General features: G+C 46.6%; 1 protein-coding gene across 1 annotated transcript in view; it reads right to left on the bottom strand.

Annotated features, from left to right (window-relative positions):
- Positions 1-16,188, bottom strand: part of LOC141167481 (olfactory receptor 6B9-like) — a 39,653-nt gene extending 23,465 nt beyond the window's left edge. Inside the window, exon 1 of the mRNA XM_073654882.1 lies at positions 15,249-16,188. Within this exon, the coding sequence (XP_073510983.1) occupies positions 15,249-16,188 (940 nt within the window). The remainder of the gene's footprint in view (positions 1-15,248) is intronic.
- Between the last annotated feature and the right edge of the window lie 3,465 nt (positions 16,189-19,653).

Raw genomic sequence — 19,653 nt, 5'->3', positions numbered from 1 at the left:
GCGTGATTGGCAGGTCATCATTTTCTTTGGAGGTGGTAACACCAGCTGGTGTTGAGCGCTGTCCGACATCGATAGCACCACCTTTGGATCAAGGCAACCTAACATGTCCGCCTGCATCTTCCTCACAGACCGGCAGTTTGCCGGGGACACCCTTATCAACCCCGTCTAAGCACAATAGCCAGCCCTCGGTCCCTCAGATGTGGACAAGTAAAAGACCATTTCCTCCTAGCCATGAGAAAGCTAAGAGGTTGAATTTCACCATCTGCAAGCTCTTGGCTACAGAAATGCTGCCTTTCCGCCTGGTGGACACAGAGGATTTTCGAGACCTTATGTCCGTCGCAGTGCCCCAGTACCAGATGCCCAGTCGGCACTACTTCTCAAAGAAAGGTGTGCCTGCGCTCCACCAGCATGTCGCACACAACATCACCGCTTCTTTGAGAAACTCTGTGTGTGACAGGGTGCATTTCACCACAGACACTTGGACGAGTAGGCATGGACAGGGGCGTTACATGTCGCTGACTGGGCACTGGGTAACTATGGTGACAGCAGGACAAGGGGCTGCTGTCCAAGTCTTGCCGTCCCCACGAGTTGTGCATCAATCCTCTTTATGTCAAAGTTCCTCCACTGCTTCTGCCTCCTCAACCTCCTTTCGGTCTTCCACCTGCACCCAAAGCCTGTCTGGTCATGCCACAAGCTTTCTAACTGCGCAGAAGGGATCCTGCACACCTCCTTACTATGCTGGCAGTAGGGCTCAACGTCATCAGGCGGTTTTTACATTGAAATGTCTGGGAAATGTGAGTCACACAGCTGAGGAGTTGTGGTCAGCTCTGGAGAACCAATTTCATGAATGGTTGTCTCCACTGGACCTGAAACCAGGGAAGGCCGTGTGCGACAATGCTGCAAACCTGGGTGCGTCCCTTCGCCGGGGCAATGTCACACACGTGCCTTGTATGGCTCACGTGTTGAACCTGGTTGTCCAGCAATTTTTAGCCCACTATCCCAGACTAGATGGCCTTCTGCAGAGGGCACGGTCGCTGTGTGCTCACTTCCGCCGTTCGCATCCCGCAGCTCAGTGTCTTACATCTCTACAGAAGTCGTTGGGCCTGCCACTTCACCGGCTAAAATGCGATGTGCCTACCCGGTGGAATTCAACTCTGCACATGTTGCAGCGACTGTGGCAGCACCGACAAGCCCTGGTGCAATACGTTCTGACGTATAGCCTGGGCCAACGAGATTCAGAGGTGGGGCAAATCACGCTGGAGGAGTGGTCTCAGATCAGGGACCTATGCACCCTTCTGCACAGTTTTGAAATGGCGACGAAGATGTTTAGTGCTGACGATGCCATTATCAGCATGACTATTCCGGTGATTTACATGCTGGAGCACATGTTAAACAGAATTCGGAGTCAGGTGGTGGCACAAGAGGAGGTGGAGGAAGTAGAGGAGGAGGAGTTGTATGCGGAAGGGCTAACATCTGCAAGGTCCAGACGGTCGGCAGCACCAAGGCGGCAGGCATGTGAGGGTGGGGGAGATGGTTTTACCAGGGCGCATGGTAGCAGCCAAAGTAGTGAGGAAGGTGCAGGAGCCCAGGAAGAAGTGGAGGACGAACTGATGGAAGACTCATCAGATGAGGGAGACCTTGATCACATTTCTGTTGTGCGAGGTTGGGGGGAGAGGACAGAGGAAGGAAGCATGATTGTTACCTCGCCACCAACACAACAGGGACTTGGTGCTCCTGGATGCGCAACACACATGAGTGCCTTCTTGCTGCACTACCTGCAACATGACCCTCGAATTGTGAGAATTAGAAATAATCCTGACTACTGGGTTGCCACACTGTTAGATCCCCGGTACAAAAGTAAATTTGCAGAAATTATTCCTGCCATAGAAAGGGATGCACGCATGCAGGAGTATCAGCAGAGACTGTTGCAGAATCTAACATGTGCTTTTCCACAAAATACCAGTGGTGCACGTAGTGAATCTCACAGTTCCAACTTGCCAACCGTGGGACCGTCAAGTGTTCAGCACTCAAACCGTAACAGAACCACAGTATCTGCTGGTAACATCAATTTTGCGGAATCATTTCACCACTTTTTTAGCCCATCCTTTGCAAGGCCACAGGAGACAAGAAGTCTGACATATAGTCAACGCCTAGAGACGATGGTACAGGAGTATCTCCAAGTAAACATTGAAGCCACGACTGTGTCACTGGACCCTTGCTCTTTTTGGGCTTCCAATCTGGATAAATGGCCAGAGCTAGCCACTTACGCCTTGGAGATCTTGTCATGCCCCGCAGCCAGCGTTCTGTCTGAACGTGTGTTCAGCGCTGCTGGTGGTGTGCTGACAGATAAGCGCACGCGGCTCTCCACTGATAATGTAGACAGACTCACGTTCATAAAGATGAACAAATCATGGATCCGAAACGACTTTTCTAAACCTGTGTCATCCTGGGGAGAGTAAAAGCTTGATGATTGGTTAAAATCACCCTACCAACCGTTTTAAGCTTTCAAATTACTAATCATGTTTATCTGTATCTTGACTGGAAAATAATTTGGGCTTTGTAGCAGTGTGCAGCACTGATCCTATTAGGCCATCTATACTAAAGCTTCACCAGATTTAAAATTAAAAATAATTTTTAGCTGCATCTAGCCCGGAAAATAATTTTGGGGCTCCGAGATGCGCAAGGCACATAAGTGCCTTCTTGCTGCACTACCTGCAGCATGACCCTCATATTGTCAGAATTCGAAGTAATCATGACTACTGGGTTGCCACACTCTTAGATCCCCCAAACTTTTCGATCAACCTTTTCATTTTAATAAAGACCAAAAAAATGGTCATTTTTGAAATTATAAGCATTAGCAGGTTGTTAGAAACTGAAATCAAACAGTTTTCAACTCAAAACTTTATTCTAGGTGATGTTACATTTTCACATAGGACCCCTTGTTCGAAAGGAGCTTCTGAACTCTCTCGTCCATTGAATTTGTCAGGTTTTGGATGGTTTCTGCTTCAATTGTTTTGCATGAGGACAGAATACCCTCCCAGAGCTGTTGCTTAGATGTGAACTGCCTCCCGCCATCATAGATACTCCTTTTAATGATGCTCCAAAGGTTCTGAATGGGGTAGAGGTCAGGGGAGCATGGGGGTCACACCATAAGTTTGTCCCCTTTTATGCCCATATCAGCCAGAGATGCAGATGTTTTATGTGCAGCATGAGATGGTGCATTATCATGCAGAAAAATGATCTTGCTGTGAAATACACGGTTCTTCTTCTTGAACCATGGCAGGAACTGCTGTTTGAGAAAATCCACATACATTATGGAGTTCATCTTTAGCGCCTTCAGGGATCCTAAAGGGGCCGACAATCTCTCTCCCCATGATTCCAGCCCAAAACATTACTCCACCTCCTCCTTGTTGGCGCTGTAGCCGTGTTTGCGTGGGGTGTCCATCAACCAGCCATCCTCCACTCCATCCATCTGGACCATCGAGCGCTGCACGGCACTCATCCGTGAACAAAACAGTTTTGAAATCAGTCTTCATGTAATGTTTGGCCCACTGGAGCCGTTTCTGCTTGTGTGAAGTGGATAGAGGAGGTCGACAGGATGGCGTATGCACAGCTGCAAACCTCTGAAGGACCCTGCATCTTGTTGTTCGGGGGACGTTGGAGGCACAAGCAGCTTCAAAAACTTGTCTGCTGCTATGACAAGGCTTTTTTGCCGCTGCTCTTTCAACCTGACATAATTGCTTGTAGGAAAGAGTCCTCAATTTGCCTTATCAGCACGCACACGTGTGTACTGTGAATCAGCTACATACTTCTTGATTGCCAAGACACTTCATCCTGATCATCGCACAATGTTGATTGTAGTCATGCCTTGACCTAAACACTCCACAATTTGTTGCTTCTCAGCAGCCGACACATCCTTTTTCTTTCCCACTTTGGCAGAAAATGTAGGCTGCTTAATAATGTGAGAGAGCCTTCTTAAGTAGTCTTGCCTTTCATTGGACACACCTGCCAAACTAATTAGCACAGGTGTCTGCAATTGCTTACAGTGATATAAAGAGCCCTGACACACATCACCATCAATGAGTTTAACTGACAAACAAACAAATTCTTCCCTTATCACTCCTAAACACTTTTTGTATAATAATTTGGAACGCAGTGTACATGTGCTTTTCCACAAAACACCAGTGGTTCATGTAGTGAATCTTACAGTTCTAACTTGCCAACCGTGGTCTGTATGGAGTTGTTCAATAAAGGGCCCAAAATTAAGATAACATAGATGGGAGAGGTCTCTATGAATAGGAATTCCTAAGTATTTGATACCCTGTGAGGGCCAGGCAAAGGGAAAGTTGGACTGGATGGAATCCTATATGGATTTGGGGAGGGAGACATCGAGGGCCTCAGACTTCGCTGCATTGATTTTAAAATTTTACCATGTAACAAAGTGATCTATTTCAGCCATAACAGCCTGGATGGATATATGTGATTGAGTGATATATACTAGGACATCATCAGCAAATAGAGAGCACTTGTACTCGGTGCCTCCCACCTCAATCCACCTAATATTGGGGTTATGGCGAATTGATGAGAGCAGGTGCTCCGTCCCTAGGATGTATAAGAGAGGGGACAGAGGACATCACTGCCTTGTCCCATTGGTGATTGTGAAAGGTGATGAAAATGTTCTGACGCACCCCCTGGGCCTTGGGACACCCGGAGGCGGACCCTTTTTGGTGGATGCTGGTGTTAAGTTCTGCTACCAGAGCTAAGGAAAGAGAGGAGATCTGTCCCTACGATAGAACTCAGCTTAATCCCTACGATGTAACAGGGGACCTGATCCTGCGATCAGACCTGCTAAAGTCCTAAGCTAGTCTGTACGAAGACCTATAGATGTGGGGAGGGAATCCCTACAAGTACTAAGGACTGGGAGGAATATGGGACACCTCCTAACAGAAATAGTAGCAGACAGACGAACAAACAAAATATATAGAACATAGAGGTCAGTAGACCAAGCAAACTAACAGAGCAAGACACAGAGCACAGGCTAGCTAGAAAGTAGATATACAATGAAGTCCAGCAAAGCCAGAAGGGCGGAGCAGGATTAAATAGGCCAACAAGGTCATGTGACCAGCAAAGGAAAAAAAACCTAACAGCAAGGTTCTAACAGTACCCCCCCTTCTAAGAGGATCCTCCGGATCCCCTAGGACCAGGCTTATCAGGAAATCTCCTGTGAAACGCTCTGATAAGTCTGGACGCGGAAACATCATCTGACCTCACCCAAGAGTTATCCTCGGGTCCGAAACCTTTCCAGGCCACAAGATACTGCAAACTACCTCTATACCGTCTAGAGTCAAGAATGCGAGAAATTTCATATTCCCCGTCCTCCACCACTGGAGGAACAGAGGCAGAGGCGTCACCATCCGACACAACAGCTTTTTTTTTTTTTTCTTTCTTCATACGAAGCTCACAGCCTTTAATCAAATGACCAGATTTTCCGCAATAGAAACACAAGCCTTCCGAAAAACGACGGTCTTTTTCTTGAGAGCGAGGTGTCACCGATCCAATCTCCATCGGTTCACCACTGTTAGTACACACATTATCATAACCAGAAACTGACATAGCAGAGGATTTGCTCTCATTAACCCTAGCACGCAGTCTTCTATCCACCCTTATAGCTAATTGCATAGCCTGTTGCAAATCCTCAGGTGTAGGATAAGCAATTAGCAGGTCTTTAACCCTTTCACTGAGCCCAGCAAGAAATAGACTTTTCAGAGCAGAATCGTTCCACCCTGTTTGAGTGGACCAACGACGAAAATGAGTACAATATTTTTCGACATTACCTGATCCTTGTTTTAAACGTCTCAACTCAGTCTCAGCTGATGCCACACGGTCAGGATCATCATATAATAGTCCTAAAGCAGAAAAAAAACTATCCACTGATCTGAAGCATGTATCACTAGGTTGCAAAGAAAAGGCCCACTCCTGAGGCTCTTTGCGCTAAAGTGACATTATGAACCCTACGCGCTGGGATTCATCCCCAGAGGACTTGGGTCTCAAACGAAAATACAATAAGCAAGCATTTTTAAATGAAAAAAATTCTCGATGTTCACCAAAAAATAAATCCGGCAAACATACCTTAGGCTCCAAGAAATATGCTCCAGGACAGTTACTCACGTGCTGACGGAGCTCGGCCACTTCCAGAGAGAGTCCCTGCAGGTGTTTAGCCAAATCCTGAACCGACACCATGATGGAACAAAAAAAATCTTTCCTTAGAGAATTTGCAGGCTGGACTTACTGCTAAGTTCTGCTACCAGAGCTAAGGAAAGAGAGAAGATCTGTCCCTACGATAGAACTCAGCTTAATCCCTACGATGTAACAGGGGACCTGATCCTGCGATCAGACCTGCTAAAGTCCTAAGCTAGTCTGTACGAAGACCTATAGATATGGGGAGGGAATCCCTACAAGTACTAAGGACTGGGAGGAATATGGGACACCTCCTAACAGAAATAGTAGCAGACAGACGAACAAACAAAATATATAGAACATAGAGGTCAGTAGACCAAGCAAACTAACAGAGCAAGACACAGAGCACAGGCTAGCTAGAAAGTAGATATACAATGAAGTCCAGCAAAGCCAGAAGGGCGGAGCAGGATTAAATAGGCCAACAAGGTCATGTGACCAGCAAAGGAAAAAAAACCTAACAGCAAGGTTCTAACAGCTGGTGGTTGTAGTCTTCGTGGCGGCGACCCAGTTCCGTGGCTCAGGGCGGTCAAACCAGTGGCGAAACTATTTATGTGGTTTTGATGTTTAAATGTCCGACTACGCCACCCGTGGATTGCGGTCAGAGTGAACCGCCGCTACAGGGCAGACCACTGAGGCTGGTGTTGTGGGTGCAGCAGAGCGTAGCATAACTCCCCACGGGAGGAGTATAGCCTCAGGGCAGTGTATGCGGAGGATGGGGGTGATGGTGCAGGGCAGCAACAGTAACAACACGGAGTCAGTGATGCAGTTCAGGGCCTTTACTCACAGTTCTTATTATCCAGACCACGTCTGCAGGTAACGGCTGCCCACGTCGTACTGTGCTCACCAGGTGAGGGGCTCAGACAACTCCCAGATAACTTTGGAGCACTTCACAGGACCCCCTTTGTGTGTCCTTTGTCTGGCCTTTCTTACCAACACTTCTGTCCGGTTGCCTCGGGCCTCCTCTTGGTAAACTTGGCGCCAGTTTCCATGACCCTATGTGGTGCCTTCCTAGCGGGTGTAGCGAGGGGCTGCGCCACATAAAATGTCAGAGCCTCCGGTTTCTAGCTGAGGGTCGTTTCCTGCCTCCACTAGTTCGGGGACCGGTCTCCCCCTTTGGCCTGACCCCTCCACGCAGGTGGATTCGGGCGTGCGGTGGCGACTCGCCCGTCCGCACCCCTGGGATCCCTTCATTCCTCGTTCCTGGAGCCTTCTCCGCTCCTCTTCCTTCCTTCTCCCTCTTCCAGGCCTGGGCCTCTGTTACTAGGCCCGCCTCCGGAGCAGAGCTCATGCAGAGTCCCTGCTCCCTGCCACTTCTGCTCAGACTTCTCTGCACTGAACTAAGATGGTGCCCACCTTTTATACTCCCTTCTCAATGCACCCAGGAACTGCTTCCTCCCTGCTCCTGCACTACAGGGTTCCCCTTCCCCAGTGTTCCCTCCCCCCACTCCAGCCAGGGACAGGGACTGTCGTGCCCATCTCAGGGGCATATTGGTCGCCCTGCCCCACGGCAATGTGGTGTAATGCATGCAGGTGTCGGGTCCTGATCCACACTCCATCCTTACCTGAGAGTGAGATATCACACCTCTGGGTGAGTTGCAATACGTCTGTAGCAACCGAGCCCTCAGGGTGCTACAGTTCCATTTATCTTCACCCTAGGTGACGTATTGCGATACAGGGCCGTGATTTTGGCTATAAAAGGGTCCCCTAGACCCCTACCCCAAGCTTTTTAAGAGAATCATATATGGCGTGCCAGAAGACTCTATGGAATGCTTTCTCAGCATCCAACGAGAGTATCTAATTACAAATTTTTAACTGCATCTAGCCCAGGAAATACTTTGTGCCTAGTAGCAGTGTCTGCTAGTGAGCGGATTATCCCGGCTGTTAAGCAAGCTGCACCACCTGTAGTTTAGACACTTAATTTTTTCAAAGGAAATGCTTCGGGACCATGGGATACTTAGTGAAGAGCATCAGGAGGCACCCCAAGGCATAGGGGCTGGGACTGGCAGTAGGATGCCTTGCGGTGGACAGCCGAGCTCGATCCTTATAAAAGCTTTTTAACTGCAGCAGCTTTAGTGGACGCTACTGGAGCTGGAATTACCGCGGCTGCTGGCATGAGACTTGCCCTCCAATAGATCCTTGTAAATGGATTTAAAGTGTATTCATTCAAATTAGAGAGACAATTTAAATTAAAAAGCTTAGAGCTGCCTCCACCACAGGGGGGCTCGCTCAACCCACCAGCGGACAGGCACCAGTATTGGGAGAGGGGGGCTGGCCGTCAGGGTTCACCGCGGCTCTGGCACAAACCCGGCGACACGGAGGTGGCACGGGCAGGAGCGGACTGGCCGTGTCGGCTTCTCACTTTTTGGATTTTAGAAGGGCATGACATGCCTATATCTGTGTCTCCCCCTCCTTTTACTCCTCCACCTCTTTTATTTTCGCATGACTATATGTACTTGTCACTTTTCCATGTGTTAGTTATGTCTTCTGAGCAGTTTGTCAGCTTTTGGACACCTTTGAAGGTGTTTTCTATGTGTTTCTATGTGTTTTTGTTTGCCTGCCATTGGTTTTAACGGTGTTCGAAGGTGTTCGATGAACAGTTCGACGAACAGTTCGGCGAACACACGGGTGTTCGACGAACCGAACCGAACTCGAACACTACAGGGGTGGCTCAACACTAGTCCACAACTCACAAGCAGTGTGAGGTTTATCACCTACGCTTATGAGTTTCAGCACAGCCTGTTGCCGCTTGGCTGAGGCAGTACTGCAGTGCTTCCAGCTTGTAACTGATGTGGTGAGATCTGAGATGGAGGCTGAACATGAGGAAGAGGATGATGCGCAGGAGCTGTACCCTGTGGGGGCAACTCTGACTGACATAGGGCCCGCAATCCTTGGTGCGGGGAGAATGTGTTCCGTCCCAAGGTCCGACTGGGTCCCGGTTTCCACTATGTTTACCCAGTGTGCAGCAGGTTGATGTACCATCCTTGGCCACAAGCACTTGTCCACGTGTCCGTTGTCAGGTGGACTCTCCAAGTAACTGCATTGTTGAGGGCACGGCAGATGTTTTGGGACACGTGCTTGTGTAGTGCGGGGATGGCAAAACTGGCAAAATAGTGTCGGCTGGGGACCGAGTATCGAGGGATGGCCACCGCCATATGGTTGCGGAATGACTCCGTCTCCACCAGCCTAAAAGGCAGAATTTCCAACACAAGCAGTCATGAAATGTGCGAATTTTGGACTGTGGCCTGTGGGGCGTTGGCTGCGAATTTGCACTTTCATTCAAAGCTCTGGGATATGGACAATTGAACGCTGCAGTGTGACGTGGATGTGGACGTTGATGCTGTTTCTTGAGAAACTGCAATAACAAGTGAAGACTGAGAGGAGGGGGCATCTTTACATGCAGTATGGACAGAGCATTGCCTTGCATGCACGAAAGGGGGTTCTATTACACGCACAACAGCAGAAGAAGCAGTGGTGACACCCGCTGACACTGGTCGTGGACCCTGGGGTTTGCCCCACAAAGTCGTGTGCTTTGCTGACATGTGCCTGATCATGCTGGTGGTGGTCAGGCTGGTAGTTTTGTCACTCCTGCTGATTCGGGCATGGCAGGTGGTACAAATGGCATTTTTGGGGTTATCAGCAGAGTCTTTAAATAAATTCCAGACTCTGACCTATCGGTTGTACTGGCAACGTCCCTCGTGTTGCTGTTACGGGGAACTGTTGCCCGCCTTCTGTGTGTGTCCACCACACTGCTTCTTCCTGCCTGTTGGGGTACTCTGCCTCCCTCCCCCTGTGTGCTGCTGTCCTCGCTCTGCGTGTCCTCCTGCCACGTTGGGTCATTTATTAGATCATCCACCACCTCCTCCTCTTCCACTTGCGCACCACGATCCTCCTCCTCACTCCCTGGCAATTGTGTCTCATCATCGTCCTCCTTTGCGATAAATTACCAGCGTCAACTTCCTCTGGCTGTGGCTGTTCAAATATTTGGGCATCGCTACATGGGATCTCCTCTTCCACCACTTCAAGTGAAGCAGGCGAGGGGCACAAATATGGAAGTGGACAGGTGAACAGCTCTTCAGAGTGTCCAAGTGTGGGATCAGTTGCAGTCTGACGACACTCGGCATGGTGGGAGGAAGGAGCATCAGGGTGAGGAGGAGTATGCGGTCGAGACTCACGGCTACTAAAACTTTACCATGTGGAAGACAGACCGGAGATTGTGGTGCCCAGGTAACTGGAAGTATTATCTGCTATGAAATTAATAACCTGTTCACACTGATCAGTTCGCAATACTGGTGTTGTAGTGTGCTTCCCTAGTAATTCGGTCAAGAAGTGGGAGCGAGAAGTTGTGGCACATTTTCACCTTGGCCACGGCCCCGTCCTCAACATGCACCATCACCAGAACGTCCAGTTCCACGTCCCTTGCCATTCGCCTTGCCCATTTTAAATGAAGTAAAATAGCTTACACTCGCAATATCAATGGAAAAAGCGTAATAAAAAGAAGATTAGAACTGTGGAAGAGGAAAACCACAGTTATATTTCTCTGGCCTACACCAGAATCTTTTAAACAGATATATTTGTGTCTGAACAGTCAGCGAGACACTATTACAGGTTTTTTTTTACGGAAAAAATGCCAAAAGCAGGATAATACAGAGATTTGAACCGTGGAACAGCAAAACCACAGTTCTTGTTATCTGGCCTATGCCAAACTCTTTTAAACAGGGAGACACTATTACTGTTTTTTTTAATGGAATAACAGTGAAAATCTGGATAATACAGAGATTTTAACCGTGAAACTGCAAAACCACAGTTATAGTTATGTGTCCTACACCAGACTCTTTTAAACAGATATATTGGTGCCTCAACAGTCACAGACACACTAAATTTTTTTCTTTTGGGGTGGGGGAATACCAAAAGGTTAATAAGACGTGTATTTGTACAGTCAGACTGAGGAAAAAAAAAATACAGGATTTAGATGAAAAAAAAAGGATTTTTCCTGGCCCCTGAGACCGGGGGATAAGTCAAGCAATTTGACCAACAGGAGCACACATGACTGTAATGCAGTGTTTGCTGGTATAACCACTGCGTCTCCTATACAGCCTGCCTGCCTGATATCTGGGATGGATATTAATCCTGAGAAGGACTGTTTGTTTGATTTTGCAGGCGTTAGAGACCCTGCACTACCTATTTCGCACTATATGCAGTACAGACCAAAAGTTTGAACAAACCTTCTCATTTAATGATTTTTCGGTATTTTCATGAATATGAAAATTGTACATTCACACTGAAGGCATCAAAACTATGAATTAACACATGTGGAATTATATACTTAACATAAAAAGTGTGAAACAACTGAAAATATGTCGTATATTCTAGGTTCTTCAGAGTAGCCACTTTTTTCTTTGATGACTGCTTTACACACTCTTGGCATTCTCTTGATGAGCTTCAAGAGGTAGTCACCAGAAAAGGTTTTCACTTCACAGGTGTGCCCTGTCAGGTTTAATAAATGGGATTTCTTGCCATATAAATGGGGTTGGGACCATCAGTTGTGTTATGCAGAAGTCTGGTGGATACACAGCTGATAGTCCTACTGAATAGACTGTTAGAATTTGTATTATGGCAAGAAAAAAGCAGCTAAGTAAAGAAAAACGAGTGGCCATCATTACTTTAAGAAATGAAGGTCAGTTAGTCCAAAAAATTGGGAAAACTTTGAAAGTGTCCCCAAGTGCAGTTGCAAAAACCATCAAGCGCTACAAAGAAACTGGCTCACATGAGGACCGCCCCAGTAAAGGAAGACCAAGAGTCACCTCTCCTTCTGAGGATAAGTTTATCCAAGTCAACAGTCTCAGAAATCGCAGGTTAACAGCAGCTCAGATTAGAGACCAGGTCAATGCCACACAGAGTTCTAGCAGCAGAAACATTTCTTCAACAACTGTTAAGAGGAGACTTTGTGAAGCAGGCCTTCATGGTAAAATAGCTGCTAGGAAACCACTGGTAAGGACAGGCAACAAGCAGAAGAGTCTTGTTTGGGCTAAAGAACACAAGGAATAGACATTAGACCGGTGGAAATCTGTTTTGGTCTGATGAGTCCAAATTTGAGATCTTTGGTGCCAATCACCATGTCTTTGTGTGATGCAGAAAAGGTGAACGGATGGACTCTACATGCCTGGCTCCCACGGTGAAGCATTGAGTAGGAGGTGTGATGGTGTGGGGGTGCTTTGCTGGTGACACTGTTGGGGATTTATTCAATATTGAAGGCATACTGAACCAGCATGGCTACCACAGCATCTTGCAGCGGCATGCTACTCCATCCGGTTTCCGTTTAGTTGGACCATCATTTATTTTTCAACAGGACAATGACCCCAAACACACCTCCAGGCTGTGTAAGGGCTATTTGACCAAGAGAGAGAGTGATGGGGTGCTACGCCAGATGTACTGGCCTCCACAGTCACCAGACCTGAACCCAATCGAGATGGTTTGGGGTGAGCTGGACCGCAGAGTGAAGGCAAAAGGGCCAACAAGTGCTAAGCATCTCTGGAAACTCCTTCAAGATTATTGGAAGACGATTTCCGGTGACTACCTCTCGAAGCTCATCAAGAGAATGCCAAGAGTGTGCAAAGCAGTCATCAAAGCAAAAGGTGGCTACTTTGAAGAACCTAGAATATAAAACATATTTTCAGTTGTTTCACACTTTTTTGTTAAGTATATAATTCCTCATGTGTTAATTCATAGTTTTGATGCCTTCAGTGTGAATGTACAATTTTCATTGTCATGAAAATACAGAAAAATCTTTAAATGAGAAGGTGTGTCCAAACTTTTGGTCTGTACTATATCTCTCCCTAACTCAGCAGCACTCTCCCTACACTGTCTGATCTGCTCTTTCTTCAGCCATACTTATTCAGCCACAACATTCTGGTAATGGTGTTTTCTTTATTCATGATTTTCTTACTTTTATCTATATGCCTCTGGATGGATACGCTACTTTAGTATATAGATTCATTATCTACTTTTACTCTTGATATGAATATATGCATTTCCGCAGATATGATGTACTTGCCAGCTTTTTTCATATGTGTTTGCATATATTGCCATATAACTATATTTCTCTTTTTATGACTTTTGCATCAATGTATTGATAAATATACACTGCTCAAAAAAAAGGGAACACTTAAACAACAGAATACAACTCCAAGTAAATCAAACTTCTGTGAAATCAAACTGTCCAATTCGGAAGTAACACTGATTGACAATCAATTCCACATGCTGTTGTGCAAATGGAATAGAGAATAGATGGAAATTATTGGCAATTACCAAGACACCTCAATAAAGGAGCGGTTCTGCAGGTGGGGACCACAGACCACATCTTAGTACCAATGCTTTCTGTCTGATGTTTTGGTCACTTTTGAATGTTGGTTTTGCTTTCACACTCATGGTAGCATGAGACGGACTCTACAACCAACAGAAGTTGCTCAGAAAGTGCAGCTCATCCAGGATGGCACATCAATGCGAGCTGTGGCAAGAAGGTTTTCTGTGTCTGTCAGCGTAGTGTCCAGAGGCTGGAGGTGCTACCAGGAGACAGGCAAGTACACCAGGAGATGTGGAGGGGGCCATAGGAGGGCAACAACCCAGTAGCAGGACCACTACCTCCGCCTTTGTGGAAGGAGGAACAGGAGGAGCACTGCCAGAGCCCTCCAAAATTACTTCCAGCAGGCCACAAATGTGCATGTGTCTGCACAAATGGTTAGAAACCTACTCCATGAGGGTGGTATGAGAGCCCGACGTCCACAGATGGAGGTTGTGCTCAAAGCCCAACACCGTGCAGGACGCTTGGCATTTTCCACAGAACACCAGGATTTGCAAAGTGGCCACTGGCGCCCTGTGCTCTTCACAGATGAAAACAGGTTCACACTGAGCACATGTGATAGACGAGACAGAGTCTGGAGACGCGGTGAAGAGCGATCTGTTGCCTGAAACATCCTTCAGCATGACCGGTTTGACAATGGGTCAGTAATGGTGTGGAGTGGCATTTCTTTGGAGGACAGCCCTCCATGTGCTCACCAGAGGTAACCTGACTGCCTCTCGGTACCGAGATGAGATCCTCAGACCCCTTGTGAGACCATATGCTGGTGCAGTTGGCCCTGGGTTCCTCCTAATGCAGGACAATGCCAGACCTCATGTGGCTGGAGTGTGTCATCAGTTCCTGCAAGATGAAGGCATTGAAGCTACGGACAGGCCCACCCATTCCCCAGACATGAATCCAATTGAGCACATCTGGGACATCATGTCTAGCTCCATCCACGAACGTATCGTTGCACCGAAGACTGTCCAGGAGTTGGCGGATGCTTTAGTCCATGTCTGGGAGGAGATCCCACAGGAGACCATCCGCAACCTCATCAGGAGCATGCCCAGGTGTTTTAGAGAGGTCATACAGGCACGTGGAGGCCACACACAATACTGAGACTCATTTTGACTTGTTTTAAGAACATTACATCAAAGTTGGATCAGCCTGTAGTGTGTTTTTCCACTTTAATTTTGAGGGTGACTTCAAATCCAGGCCTCCATTGGTTAATAAATTTGATTTCCATTGATGATTTTTGTGTGATTTTGTTGTCAGCACATTCAGCTTTGTACAGAACAAAGTATTCAATGAGAAGATTTCATTCATTCAGATCTAGGATGTGTTATTTAAGTGTTGCCTTTACTTTTTTGAGAAGTATATATATATATGTATATATATATATAAATAGCTTCAAGTATATATATTATACTTTGTTTATAGTTCTGAAGAAGGCCAATAAATAGGCCGAAACATTCACATATATTGCCAACAAACTGGATTGTTTTGCACAATAAATTATTTTTTTCTGCATGAAATCTTGGAGTGCCAAATCTATTTTCTTACATCAGTAGACTAGTTAGCACAGAAGTGACAGCGGCCAGAGTCTGTAAGTAAATCTGATTTTATTTTTATAACCATCCTTGCCATTTTAAAAAACATTTGGGAAGTTGAATATTACCTTTAATGTCTTTATTTCTAAAACTATATATAATGGGATTAATCAAGGGGGTAAATACAGTGTATAGCAGGGATGTAATTTTATTAATATCTGATGTTTGTCCACTTGTTGGGAGAATATAAACACTGAAAAGAGTTGTGTAAAATATGGAGACCACAGTGAGGTGGGAGCTGCAGGTGGAGAAGGCTTTCTGTCTGCTGACATTAGATGAAATCTGTAAAATGGCACGGATAATCTTCACATAACTAACAACAATTATTATGATGGGAATAATCAGCAGTGGAATACTTAATAAATACATTTGTAGTTTTATAGGAAATGTATCAGAACAGGCAATGTCTTGTAAGGGAACAAGATCACAATACAGATGGTCAATGACATTAGGCCCACAGAACTTTATCCTGGATATTATTATAATGTAAATGAGTGACGCAAAGACACTGAGCAACCAAGAACTGATAGACAATATCATACAATTTCCACTTGTCATTATAGAGGGGTAACGGAGAGGGTTACAGATGGCCACATATCGGTCATAAGACATCACTGTGAGGAGAAGACACTCAAATGATTCTGTGGCACTAAAGAAATAAATTTGGGTCATGCAACCAATAAAATCAATGGTTCCCCCATTATTCAGTAAAACGTGGAGAATGTTAGGGGCAATATCTGAGATCAACAAGATGTCACTGATGGACAGTTGTGAGATGAAGAAGTACATTGGGGTGTGGAGGTTCTTGCTGGTGGACACCAGGGTGATGATCAGGAGGTTCCCACATATTGTGACACAGAATATTACAAGAAGCAGACAGAAGAGTAGAATTCTTAGCTGTGCACTGCCTTGAAAACCCAAGAGCACAAACTCTTTAATATCAGTCAGATTATTCACCTGCAAAAAAAGTATATTAATATAAGAAATTTGGAAGTCGATAATATTCATTACTAATATAATAAGATAACTGTTCTATAGTAAAAATCGCGCTATCGGTAGTGAAAAAGAGATCAGGAGAAGAGTACTATTATTTTATAAAAATAAGATTTATTTGTTTGGATGCTAGCAATAAAAACTTAATAAAATACAGGGTTTAATACAGGATTTAAAAGACGAGTGTAGACAACAATATTTCGATTGGGGTAAAAGAACTAATGGTATACAAGGTGTAATAAATAGTAAAATCCAGCGGTTAATCTGGTGTGGTAAAATGCCTGTGGTGGCTTGGTACCTGGAAAGAAGAGGAGTTTGGTTAGGGCTATTGTTCTCTAGTAATGAATATGCTTAGCTGGCTGTGGATCTGTTACTCACCAGGTATCAGAGTGGGTAAAGTGCAGGTGTGCACTAGGGCTGTGGTCCGTCAGGATTCTTAGAGTGGGGCGTGGTCCTGAGCGCTTTGTTATGCTCCTGGAGATTTAATGATATGGGGTTAGTGCTGTTAGCTCTGGGTAGGTAGATAGTGGGGTTAGCGACTTACCCACGGAGGAGCTGTTCTGCTTTTGGAGATTGCTTGTTAGCACTCCCTCAGTGGGGGGTGCAGCAGGAGGCTCTGGATTGTATCTCACTTTGTTGCAGAGATGTGACAGGGGGGCTTTTTGATTGCCAGTAGGCGTAGTAACGCTTGAGGATACTCAATGTCCTGTATATAGATATGGAGGAAGGGTTAGGAACTGAGGCATACAGGAATAGTCCACAGTGTGGTAAACCTAGATGTTTACCTGTGCGTGATTATCAGTAATCCAGGGGTGCAACAGGAGGCTCTGGATTGTATCTGTCTCTGAGCAGAGATGTAGTAGGAGGCTACTGGTTGCCGGGTGATAGGGGGCGTTGTGGCACTCAAGGATATTTGATGTCCTGTATATAGATGGGGAGGGAGAGTTAGGAGCTGAGGTATACAAACAATAAGCCACAATATATGTAAGCCCGGGTGATTACCTGTTTAGGGTCCAGGTGTGAAATGGTCAGTCACCTTCTTTATCTGTGGCTGAAGGCCTAAATCAAGGGAAGGTGTTCAGGAGGTTCTGCAAGAGGGTTCAGCCTAGTGGTAGGTGCAGCAGGAGGCTCTGGCTGAGTAATTTACTGGCTAAGTAGCAGTGGGTCTTGTCCCTGGATGCTGAGGTGCAGCAGGGGACCGGCTGCAAATGTGGCAGGAGGCCTGGTCTGGATAAGTATATTCAAGTAGGTGGAAGGCTTTGGTGGCAGGCTGTGTAGTAGATATCCGGGCAAGGTCTATGGTTATGCGGAGTCCGGTTTTTCAGGCACGGTCCCTAATCGTGTGGAGTCAGGCAGGCCGCGTTCCTGGAATCCTGTCGGTAATAAAGAGGTGAGTATGTGTGGTTTTGGTCCTTGTGGTGGCGTGTGTCATAAGCGGTGGGGGCCGTGGCCCAGAGTACTTACGGTCTGTAGTCCTGCGGAGATGTCAAGGAGTTGTGGGGCCCGGGGCGAGAGCGGGGTCCCGGCCGGTGACCGCCTCTACTCGCGGGCTTCCGGGTAAGTGGAGCAGGAGAGGAGGGGCGGAAAAGGTGAGGGGGCGCGTCTCTCTGCCTCTCGCGCGCTTCCAATAGAACGCGCCCCCTCACCTTTTCCGCCCCTCCTCTCCTGCTCCACTTACCCGGAAGCCCGCGAGTAGCGGCGGTCACCGGCCGGGACCCCGCTCTCGCCCCGGGCCCCACAACTCCTTGACATCTCTGCAGGACTACGGACCGTAAGTACTCTGGGCCACGGCCCCCACCGCTTGTGACACACGCCACCACAAGGACCAAAACCACACATACTCACCTCTTTATTACCGACAGGATTCCAGGAACGCGGCCTGCCTGACTCCACACGAGTAGGGACTGTGCCTGAAAAACCGGACTCCGCATAACCATAGACCTTGCCCGGATATCTACTACACAGCCTGCCACCAAAGCCTTCCACCTACTTGAATATACTTATCCAGACCAGGCCTCCTGCCACATTTGCAGCCGGTCCCCTGCTGCACCTCAGCATCCAGGGACAAGACCCACTGCTACTTAGCCAGTAAATTACTCAGCCAGAGCCTCCTGCTGCACCTACCACTAGGCTGAACCCTCTTGCAGAACCTCCTGAACACCTTCCCTTGATTTAGGCCTTCAGCCACAGATAAAGAAGGTGACTGACCATTTCACACCTGGACCCTAAACAGGTAATCACCCGGGCTTACTTATATTGTGGCTTATTGTTTGTATACCTCAGCTCCTAACTCTCCCTCCCCATCTATATACAGGACATCAATTATCCTTGAGTGCCACAACGCCCCCTATCACCCGGCAACCAGTAGCCTCCTACTACATCTCTGCTCAGAGACAGATACAATCCAGAGCCTCCTGTTGCACCCCTGGATTACTGATAATCACGCACAGGTAAACATCTAGGTTTACCACACTGTGGACTATTCCTGTATGCCTCAGTTCCTAACCCTTCCTCCATATCTATATACAGGACATTGAGTATCCTCAAGCGTTACTACGCCTACTGGCAATCAAAAAGCCCCCCTGTCACATCTCTGCAACAAAGTGAGATACAATCCAGAGCCTCCTGCTGCACCCCCCACTGAGGGAGTGCTAACAAGCAATCTCCAAAAGCAGAACAGCTCCTCCGTGGGTAAGTCGCTAACCCCACTATCTACCTACCCAGAGCTAACAGCACTAACCCCATATCATTAAATCTCCAGGAGCATAACAAAGCGCTCAGGACCACGCCCCACTCTAAGAATCCTGACGGACCACAGCCCTAGTGCACACCTGCACTTTACCCACTCTGATACCTGGTGAGTAACAGATCCACAGCCAGCTAAGCATATTCATTACTAGAGAACAATAGCCCTAACCAAACTCCTCTTCTTTCCAGGTACCAAGCCACCACAGGCATTTTACCACACCAGATTAACCGCTGGATTTTACTATTTATTACACCTTGTATACCATTAGTTCTTTTACCCCAATCGAAATATTGTTGTCTACAGTCGTCTTTTAAATCCTGTATTAAATCCTGCATTTTATTAAGTTTTTATTGCTAGCATCCAAACAAATAAATCTTATTTTTATAAAATAATAGTACTCTTCTCCTGATCTCTTTTTCACTACCGATAGCGCGATTTTTACTATAGAACAGTTATTTTATTGTAGTGTATCTACTACGGACATTAGTGGTTCCCTGTCCACAATTATCGCTGCCATTGGTAGTAGTTAGCCTGATAAGCGCCTTTTACACGTATAATATAATAAGATAAAGGAACTGGAGTTATTAATTTTGCAGGAAAACAGGAGGGAAAGTTCTGGATGGCAGGTATGTATCACCAAAGAGGCTGGCCTCAGTGATGTAAGTCCCAGAAATGAAGGCTACACTAACAGCAGGTTACGGAGAGTTTTTTGGAAATGCAACGGAATTTGG

Source organism: Phyllobates terribilis, unplaced genomic scaffold (assembly GCF_046119375.1).
Source record: "Phyllobates terribilis strain yellow unplaced genomic scaffold, ASM4611937v1 Scaffold_11__3_contigs__length_659146591, whole genome shotgun sequence".
Classification (NCBI taxonomy): Eukaryota; Metazoa; Chordata; class Amphibia; order Anura; family Dendrobatidae; genus Phyllobates; species Phyllobates terribilis.
Note: the sequence above shows the minus strand (reverse complement) of the source record. Positions and strands in the feature narration are given on the sequence as shown.